The sequence below is a fragment of the Neophocaena asiaeorientalis genome, unplaced genomic scaffold (genome assembly GCF_003031525.2).
Source record: "Neophocaena asiaeorientalis asiaeorientalis breed wild unplaced genomic scaffold, Neophocaena_asiaeorientalis_V1.1 scaffold110, whole genome shotgun sequence".
Classification (NCBI taxonomy): Eukaryota; Metazoa; Chordata; class Mammalia; order Artiodactyla; family Phocoenidae; genus Neophocaena; species Neophocaena asiaeorientalis.
Genome location: NW_020175053.1, coordinates 2859120 through 2868937, shown reverse-complemented (window position 1 = coordinate 2868937; position 9818 = coordinate 2859120). Strand labels below are relative to the sequence as shown.

Here is a 9818-nt window from a genome sequence, read left to right as displayed (position 1 = left end):
GGGAGCAGCCAAATAAATATTAAAAAAAAAAAAAGAATAAGTTTAATCAGAGAAGTGGGAAAATGCAGAAGCAAAGGAAAACAGTCCAACAAGACAAAATAATAATAGTTTAGTCATTAAGCACTGTCAAGGACCTTCAGTTCCTTCTCAAGGGCTATATAGATAGATAGATTCCGAGCCATCTCCTGCGAGCTGTCTTGTAGATACTGAAACCTCCACCAGGTGGAAGAAGTTAACTACATGATGCCCAGACTGTAGCCATGACATAAGCTGCCACAGTTCCGAGAACTGGCCTCAAGGAAGTGGGAACAAACCCACCCTGGAACTGAATATTAACGGTACTTAAAACAATCAAGACGATGCTGGTCAGACCACCGATGACCAATTTCAAGATGATGGTCAGAGCCGACTGTGCTGTTTCTGCATGTAGCCCCCTCCCTCCGACTATACACCCCTGAAACACCCCTCTAAAAGCTCTTGCCCACTGATGTCAGGGGGGAGTCAGCCTCTGGACAGGAGTCTGCCCTCTCTTCTCGGTTGCCGGCCTCCGAAATGAAGCAAACTTTCCTTTCCACCAACCTTGCTCTTTATTGGCTTTTGAGCGGCGAGCAGCCAGACCCCACTTTCGGTAACAGGATACACAGACACTGTAAATTGGTACCAGTCCTGTGGGAAACTTCTTCGTTGGTATCTATGAGTATATAAGCACACCCTATGACCCAGCAATCCTCCCCCTAGGTGTTCCCAACAGGGGTGCACACCTCTGTCCACCACATGACAGAGCAAGAATGTCCCTATCGGCCCTGTTCTGTGCAACAGAGCACCTTACAAACGACTCATTTACATAAAGTTCAACAGCCGGTAGACGAGGCTATGGCGTTAGCAGTTAGGATGGTACGTCAGAGGCAACTTCTGAGGTTTGGAGGCTACTCTTTCTTGTCCACTTTGAGAAAAACCTGTCCTCTGTACAACTTATGATTTGTGTCCTTTTCTTTATGTACGTTATATCGCCATAAGAATAGCACAGAACAGAACCAAACCAGAAAATCTCCAGGAGAGCCTGCAGGCTGAGAAGCCTTGTTCCGCCCAGTCCCCGGGACCCCCGCCCCCCTGGAACCCCCCTGGTCACCTGCTGCTGATGCCCTACTTTCTAAGAAACCAGGAGACAATGACCTTTCCTCAGCACCTGCTATTCCTCTCCTCTTTCTCCTGTTCACCCCTCCGTGGCCTCTCCAAGCACTCTCTCTGCCTGAACCCAACTGCCAAGGAGAGAAACCAGAGGGAAGTTCACATCCTCTGCTTACACTCTAAACTGAATCATTACCGAACACAATCCTGTAGCCAGAGGAGTCCTGTTTTACGTCCTGCTGGTGTAAGTTAGATCATAACCCTCCAAAGGGATGCCGGTCAAGGGTTACATACTTACAAAATTCACGTTGGCGTCTCTTTTTCTCTTCCTCGGAGAAGATTTTGTACTTCTGGCCTCTTTGCTCCTCACGCTCTATCTGACACTAATGAGTCCTCTTTAAACTCCTTCCCCAGGCTCACGGGGACTGTGCCACTTGGCAGAAAACCGGTCCCTTGCTTCCCTCCCTTTCAGCCTTCTGTGGACTCCTTACCTGGCAGCACCCACTCCTTTCCTTTACTGGTCCTGCGATATATGCCCACAGCTGTGAGTCCTAATCTCTGAGTGTGGTCCGTGGCTACAATTTAAAAAGTAAATGCCAGGTAGATTTAGTGAATAAAATACATTTTTGTCTTCCTTCAGTGACAGATAAAAAGCACACAATACATTTTACCAAAAGAATTATCTTTAAAACTCTTATTGTACTCTGTTTACCTCTAAAACATTTTTAGGCTTAAAAAAACTTCAGCGTTTGATTTAGGAAAATTCCCGAGTTCAAACCAAATTCATCAGGTCTGTTCAAAGTACTGTTAAAAAGTAGGGCATAAGTTTTAAGATTCACGTTCCCCTCCTAAATTATACCATATATTCAAATGATACCTTTAAATTATGTATGCCTTTTATACATAGCAGAAAACATGAAAATAATGAAGACTAATTGAGAAACAATTGTGCAATTTGCAAGCGATGTTGTTTTAACCTGCAGTATTTTTAGCATTAGTACTCTAGCTCCCCCTAACGGAAAGTTTGCATCATTGCAGAATTCCTTCAGAGATGATCCTTGGACCACTAAGATATTTCGTTGCGTTTATACAGTCCATGTGGCTTCCCAAGGGATTTTATACGGCTTAATGATACATGCACTAGAGTAGAGTAAAAAAATAAATAGAAATTCAGGCTAACAGTGCACTCAACCACATCCCTTCACTCAAGGTAAGCATGGGTTCCATGAGAGGTTTCCTGGGGTTGCTCCACGTTAGTTGAAGGCATGACATCAGGGCACAGTGAAGACAATTCCTGGAAGTGAAGACCACAGGTTCCTTACCTAGCTCTCCTATAAGCTGTCCCGACTTGGGGGAAATAATAAGAAAGAAGGGAACGGAGACTACGGCTTGTCCACTATGAGCTACGGAATTTTTGACAAAGTCGAGCAGCAGATATTTGAATTTAACAGCTTGGAGTATGGGTAACTGTGCAGCTGATGAAGAGCAGTCCATATGTTTAAAAGCACCAAGCATATGGGAGGGGTGCCTTCAATCCTGATGGAAAATAAAAAGCCTAATGCAAGTGCTAGACCGATGGGGGGCTCCTCCAACATCGTTCTTGGCATCCAGTTTATGTGCAACCACTGCATCTTCTATCGGCTTTTCTAAAACAGGCTGCGGTAAGTTATTTTCGGATCAGTCCTGGGGGAGATGGAGAAGCGGTGACAAATAAGGGGGAGGGGCAGCCACCTTTGCTTTGCCGTCTCGTTTATTAGTTCTAATAGTTTTCTTGTAAATTCTTTGTGAATTTCTATGTAAACAATCATGCCACCTGCGAATAGAGAGCGTTTTGTTTCCCTTTATTTTTTTTGGTGCTTTACTGCAGGCTAGGGTTTCTAGTATGATGTTAGTTAAAGAACAAATATCCTTGCCTTATTCCTAATTTTAGAGGAAAAGTGATCATTCTTTCACCACCAAGTATGAGGTTAGCTGTTGGGTTTTGTAGGTGACCTTCAGCAGGTTGAGAAAATTTCCTGTTTCTTTCCTTTCCTAATGAGCTCTGGCAGTCTGTATTTTTCAAGACATTTGTTCATTTTATCTAGGCTGTTAAATTTATGTGCACAGAATAGTTTTATGGTGTTCCATTATCATTCTTTTGATGTCTTAAGTGCCTCCTGTAATGATGTCCCTCTTTTATTCCAGATATGGGTAACTTGATCTTCTCTCTATATTCTTGATGAGCTTGGCTAGAGGTTTGTCAATTTTGTTGATCGTTTAAAAGATACCTTCCCCCCCACCATTTCTTTTAATTTCTTTTTCATTGTGGTAAATATAGGTAACATAAAAGTTACCAGTTCAACCATTTGTAAATGTACAGCTCAGGGGCATCAAATCCATTTCACATTACTGTGTAGCCATCACCACCATCCATTTCCAGAATTTTTCATCTTCCCAAATGGAAACTCTGCACCCTTTAAACACTAACTCCCTATCCCCTGCCCCAGCCTCTGGCCGTCATCATTCTACTTTATGTCCCTGTGAGTTTGACTGCTCTAGGTCCCGCATACAAGTGGAATCACTCAGTATATCCTTCTGTGACTGACTTATCTCACCACAATGTCCCCAAGGTTCGTCCATTCTGTAGCACGTGGTGTCAGAATTTCCTTCCTTTTTAAGGCTGAATAATACTCCATTGTAAGTATATATCACAGAACACATTCTTTATTCATCCGTCAATAGGCACATGCGTTCCTTCCTTCCATCTTTGGTTATTTTGAATAATGTTGCTACGAACATGGACGTACAGATATCTATTTGAACCTCTGCTCTCACTTCTTTGGGGCAGATACCCGGAAGCGGAATTGCCGCATCATAAGGTAATTCTATGTTTAATATTTTGAGGGACTGTGTACCATTTTCCACAGTGGCTGTACCATTTTACATTCCCACCTTGCATAAAGGTTGCAAATTTTCCACGTCCCTGCCAACACTTATTTCGTTCTTTTGATAATAGCCATCCTCACTGGTGTGAAGTCATCTCATTTGTGGTTTTGAGTTGCATTTCCCTAATGACTAATTTTTACCCATTTAAAAATGAAGTCGTTTTTAATTGTTGTGTGGATACAGTTCTTGGTTTATTGACTATTATTTTTATGTTCTTAATTTCATCTATTGATGCTTCATCTTTATTATTTCCTTCCTTCTGCTTGCATTGAACACATTTTCAATGGTCCCATGACAGGCCACAGTAGGTGGCAACCATCCAAGAGTGAAGAGCGGCAGGGCCTGGGGGAGACGGTGGTGGGGTGAACGTCTGTAGTCTGTCCAGCCTGGCTGAGGAGAGAGCCAAATGGAAGTTGGCCCAGTTGTTTGTGGCCTCATTCTCTTTCTAAACCATCTTCTTACCTATTTTCATGATTCCCCTTCAGGTACCTAACACTCTCCCGCTCAATTCAACATCCAGTTATTGGTACTCGGCAACACCAGATTACTCTTTGATGGGGATTCAAACTAACAAGTTACTTACACTAAAATCTTTTGGTCTGAATTATGGACTGAAAAGCTGTTTCCAGAGTTAAAGGGCATATCAACAAGTTGAGGTACATCTTTAATGGGCTGAGGGGCCCCTGAGCTAACCACGGGTTTAAGCAGCTGACCCTACAGGTAAAGATGATGACCCCCCGTAAGCCTGATGGATCTGAGACACACCCTGAGGCGAGTCTCTTCCAGAGAGCTTTAGCCCCGGCAGCACCCCTTGTCTTTTCGAAAACGCACTCTTCCAATAAAATGCATTTTAATCGCAAGCATTTGCCGAGCTGTCTTTGGAAAGGTCTGCAATTTTTTCAAGAAAGAAACCCAGTACAATGTAGGGATTCTACTGTTGATCTTGCCCAACAGCCTTAAACCCCCAGCCCTGCATCAGTCAACAGGGGTGATCAAGTCCTCACTACCCTGGGGCCCTGCTGTCTCTGCTAGGAGGGCACCTGGGAACTTCCACCCACTGGGCGTGTGTGTGGTGAGTTGTCTGTTAATAGTGGGTGGATTGGGGCTGGTTTATCCTGTTCTCACATTGTCAAAAAGGGTTATGGTTTAAGCCTATGGAAGAGCGGACCTGTTGGCAAATGGACCAAACTCATCAGCTCACAGAGGCAGATCTCCAGAACCATTTTCAGTAATAACTGTCCATTTATGGGGATGAGACGTGCTCCAGGTTTTGCATGCAAATGGCTTGAGTGCATTTCCAGTCACTGCCTTGTCTCTACCACGAGAACAGCCTTAATCGAACATTTCCAAAGGAGCGGCCAAGTGTTCAGGAAGCTATAAACCATGGGGATAGCAGTGCATGCTTTACTATGAGGTCTGCTTTTTCCAGAGGGTCCTTTTGGTTTCAAATCAACAGCTTGTGAATACACCATCCCTCTAGCCACCGGTCAGTAGCCTACTCATTCCTGAAGGCCCAGGAAGAGCACCCCGACCTCCCTCCACCCCTTCTCCCTGCACCGGCCGTGCTTCTCCTCCTCCGCTTCCCAGACTCTGCACCCGTCCTTTCATGATGGAAGCTCTGCCCTGCACTCACTCCTGTTAGGGGTCCATCTGTTGCACCTGATGAATTTATCCTTATGGGCAGGGTCTGTCTATGGTCTCTGTCATGTCCCTACAGCTCCAAGCACAGGGCCTGGCTTAACAGCAACCATGCGATAAACTTCACCTTTGTTCACCACGGTATTGTAGCATAAATACTAGCCCGTATATCATGTCCTGACCCACCCTTAGCTGCAGTCTGTGGCCTACTTACAACTTCAAGGCAATAAATAATCTGTAAGATAAGTACTTTCTCTCTCCCTGGTAACGCAAGTCATTTGTGGGAGGAAAATACCCACCAACTAAGTTTAGGTAGTTTTACAGTTTGAGACAAGCAAGACGAATCTCTTGTTTCGTTGCGTCAACTAATATTCATCCCTCAGTTTTTTTTTTGTTTGTTTGCACTCAGTGGCGTGAGGGATCTTAGTTCCCCAACCAGGGATTGAATCCCCTGCGGTGCGCGCGTGGAGTCCTAACCACTGGACCACCAGGCAAGTCCCACCCCTCAGTTTTAATAGTCAAAACTTTAATTAAAGCGTTAAATAAAACCACCTACCAACTTGAGACAGCACCTCAAGGATCCAGGAGGTAGAAAAAGGAAGACTTGGCAAGGAGCAGTGCAGCGGTGCCACTGCCCTGGCCTCTCTGGTGGGTGCAGCCAGGCTCAGCTGAGGGTCCGCCGGGAGCTGGAGCTGAAGGTCAGCTGTCTCTGCAGGGGAAAAGAGGTGGGGGAGGGAAATGGCAAGTCCCTTCCCCTCTCCTCCCATCCCCCCCCCCGAGTTCCTCCCAGCAGCAGGTCTAACGGGAAGAGCACTGAGGGAAATGGCAAGTCCCTTCCCCTCTCCTCCCATCCCCCCCCACCCGAGTTCCTCCCAGCAGCAGGTCTAACGGGAAGAGCAGGGGTGTCGGCAGGTGTCCTTCAGAGCTGGGGCCCTGGCATCACAGGGCAGAGCACAGGAGGGCCGTTGTGGAGGTGAGACAACAGGTAAACGGTCGGCACGATCCATGACTGGTTGTTGGACGGTAGAAGGCAGAGACATTAAACAGAACGTTCTCTTGAGGACACTATCTGTAAACAGACATATATTTAACCATTTCAAGTGTGCAGCCCTGTGGCATGAAGTACACGCACACCGTCGTGCAACTATCACCACCATCCACCTCCAGAAAGTTTTATCATCCTGCACTCAGACTCCGTGTCCACTAAACAGTAACTCCTCATTCCTCTCTCCCCCCAGCCCCTGGCACCCACCAGGGCTGTGTCTATGGATTGGACTAGTCTAGGCCCCTCGTGTGACTGGCTCATTTCACTCAGCATGACGTCCTCAAGGTCCATCCACGCTGCAGCCTGTGTCAGAATCCATCCCCTGCTGATGGACACTTGGGTTGCTTCCACTTTTTGGCTACTGCAAATAAAGTTGTGAACATTAGTGTATAGCATCTGTTTGTGCCCCAGCTTTTGATGTTTTGGGATGCAGACCCAGGAGTGGAATTGCTGGGTGGTATTGTAGTTCTATGCTTAAAACTCTTGAGAAACTATCAAAATGTTTTCCCTGGAGGACGAGGCTGCATTTTTCTTATCGAAGACACTCAAAAGATTAAGATGTGGAGTTTTGGAAGAATATTGTCAAATACGTAATTTGTAACTGCACAAATAAGTGTGGCAACTCAACTGTCATTCATAAATACAAAATTTTATTTGCATTTCATTAGTGTAGAAAGACCACAATGCTTCTCATATCACAACACTCAAGACACGCCAAGTTATTCAAATACATAATGACTTATTTACCTTGACTAAACAAACAGTGCAGTTTAAGAAAAGATATACCAAAGACAGAGTTCACAAATTCATTATCAGACCGGGGCGGGGGGGGGAAAAAAAGAACACAGTCTAGGCTTAATAGGAATAAGCTTCACCATCAAGGGGAGAAGTTTTATCATTACAAAGGTATATAGAATGTTTAGGCAAATACATGTACGTTCTTTGATATAGTAAAATGTATCTCTTTAAAACGCCTTTAAACAAGATTTGTTTAGGACAGCAGTGTTCTTTTTAAATCTTCTATAGTTTCAAAAACATTTCTTTATTGAATCTTTGTAGTTCTTAAAAGCACAGGGTATGTCCATCAGGAAACCAGAGAGATTCGGGCCTCGGGACCGAACTACCTTCTAACTAGTCATATTCTATCAGTAATACGTAATGTGAATAAATAACCTTCAAGATGGCTATGGATGGGCTCGCTTTGTGGGAAACACTCCAACACTTCAAAGATGCTACGGCTGGGAGAAATGTAGATAAAGAAAAAGCATTCAAGATCGCTTCCCCCCTCCCCCAAAAGTCTTTAGTTTTGCAAATTTTCTTTAAAACAGTAAGCAAAGCACCACGTTCTTTCTTCTTATCAGAATATCTCTGTCCTCATAATATAATTAACAAGGACAATGATTTATTTCAAGAAACATTATAGCTCTCATTTCTCCTGTTCTTCGTATTAGAAGTACTACGTTTCCCAGTGTACATACACTAGGCACCGGGATAATGCATGAAATATAACAATTTGGAGGGAAATATGTCGTTTATAACCAAAACTTACCCAGGATTGCATATCTGCGTATTTACAAGTTAGTGTATAGCTCTGACTTGGATTACAAAGTGCGAAAGGAAATGGTCAAAACGATTGTAGTGCAGAATGGAAACTTTCCCCTCTCCAGGAATCGCTCCCACTTTGTCTCCAAAGTAGCGAATCAACAGCATCGGACGTGTGGTCTGGGTGGAGGCAGTTCTGGTGGGATCTCAGGCTCTGGTTGTAAGGAGAGGATGCTATTGGACAGCTCGTTCCTCAGCATGTCCAGAGGCATCTGAGGATAAAGCAAAAGACAAGTACATTTTAACCCAACAATGTATACGTAAAGACTACAAGTCGTACCATTACAGAAGACCAAAGTATTTTGTATAGACAACTCTTCAATCATCAGAATTTAATCAGGCATGAAAACATTAAGCCAAAACCTAAGAACCAGGTTCAGGGAGCTTCAACCATCGCACAAACGCTGTGTAGCCTATTTCACACCCTACGGCAGAAGAGAGCCGATGGACCTCATCAACATTTATTTTCACAGTCCAGTATAATGGAAACTTAACGTGCCAAAAAAGGAAAAAAACAGTTCTGTGTTCTCCGGGGTTATACCGTTACTAAAGAAAGAAGCACCTTCTCCTGGTAATTGTACAGACAGCCATTGTATTAGAAGCTTCTGAATTACGTTTGGACAGAGTCGATTATGTGTAACAGTAATACAAATACACTTAAAGATCTCACTAAGAAATCTTTGGATGCAAGCCCAAAGATGCCTGAACAAAGTGCTGCTGTCCAGTGAAGCCATCTTCCTGCCACCTGGCGCCACAAAAGGCCCCGGGACGGCCTCAGGCCCCGTCCGGACAGCAGGGCCCCAAGGCGGGGCAAGACCTCCACTGTCTGTATCTAACTTAGTCCTTTGTAGGAAAACTCTGAGAGAGGAGCAAAAGTCAAATAACACGGCCCGCGGTCACACCCGCTCCCCAGACCACGTGTGAGGCTGAGCGAGGACGGGAACATGGCACTAGGGACGTGGGGAGAGGCTGTCACGGCAGCGAGCTGGCTCCTTGGGCCGGGTCCTCGCCCCCTTGGTCTTCAGCCTGACGATGACCCCCGTGTTCCCCCTTCTACGTAAAAGTTTCCCAACCAAAACACAGCAAAGGAAGCAATGAACAGGTTTCAGATGAAACGCTTTCACGATGTACGATTCTCTCTTTTTACCTTTTTCAGGATGTCATCGACAAGCTTCAGGAATATTTCGTCCACGTTGAAGTTATCCTTGGCACTCGCTTCACAGAACCGCATCCCAGTTATCTGCTGTGCAAACTAAGAAGACAAGTTATTTTTCTCTGCGGGGATGCAACACAATCTAACGCACAAGCACGGGGCCTGTGACGGGGGACGGACAGCTCTGGGGCTTCGGCTTTCAGGGAAGGGCTGGGACGAAAGGCCTGGAAAGTCCTGTTTACCCTCAAACGTAAAGTTCACAAGTGTAGCCAATTTCCTACATGATAAGAAAACAACAAAACAAAATCTGTAAGGTGACGCCAAGTC

At 45.0% G+C, this 9818-nt stretch overlaps 1 protein-coding gene across 1 annotated transcript in view; it reads right to left on the bottom strand.

Moving 5' to 3' along the window:
- Positions 1-7350: 7350 nt before the first annotated feature.
- Positions 7351-9818, bottom strand: part of RAB12 (RAB12, member RAS oncogene family) — a 62556-nt gene continuing 60088 nt past the window's right edge. Inside the window, exons 8-9 of the mRNA XM_024763671.1 lie at positions 9486-9590; positions 7351-8550 (exon numbers count right to left, since the gene is read on the bottom strand). Coding sequence (XP_024619439.1) covers positions 8437-8550; positions 9486-9590 — 219 coding nt within the window. The 3' untranslated portion in view covers positions 7351-8436. The remainder of the gene's footprint in view (positions 8551-9485; positions 9591-9818) is intronic.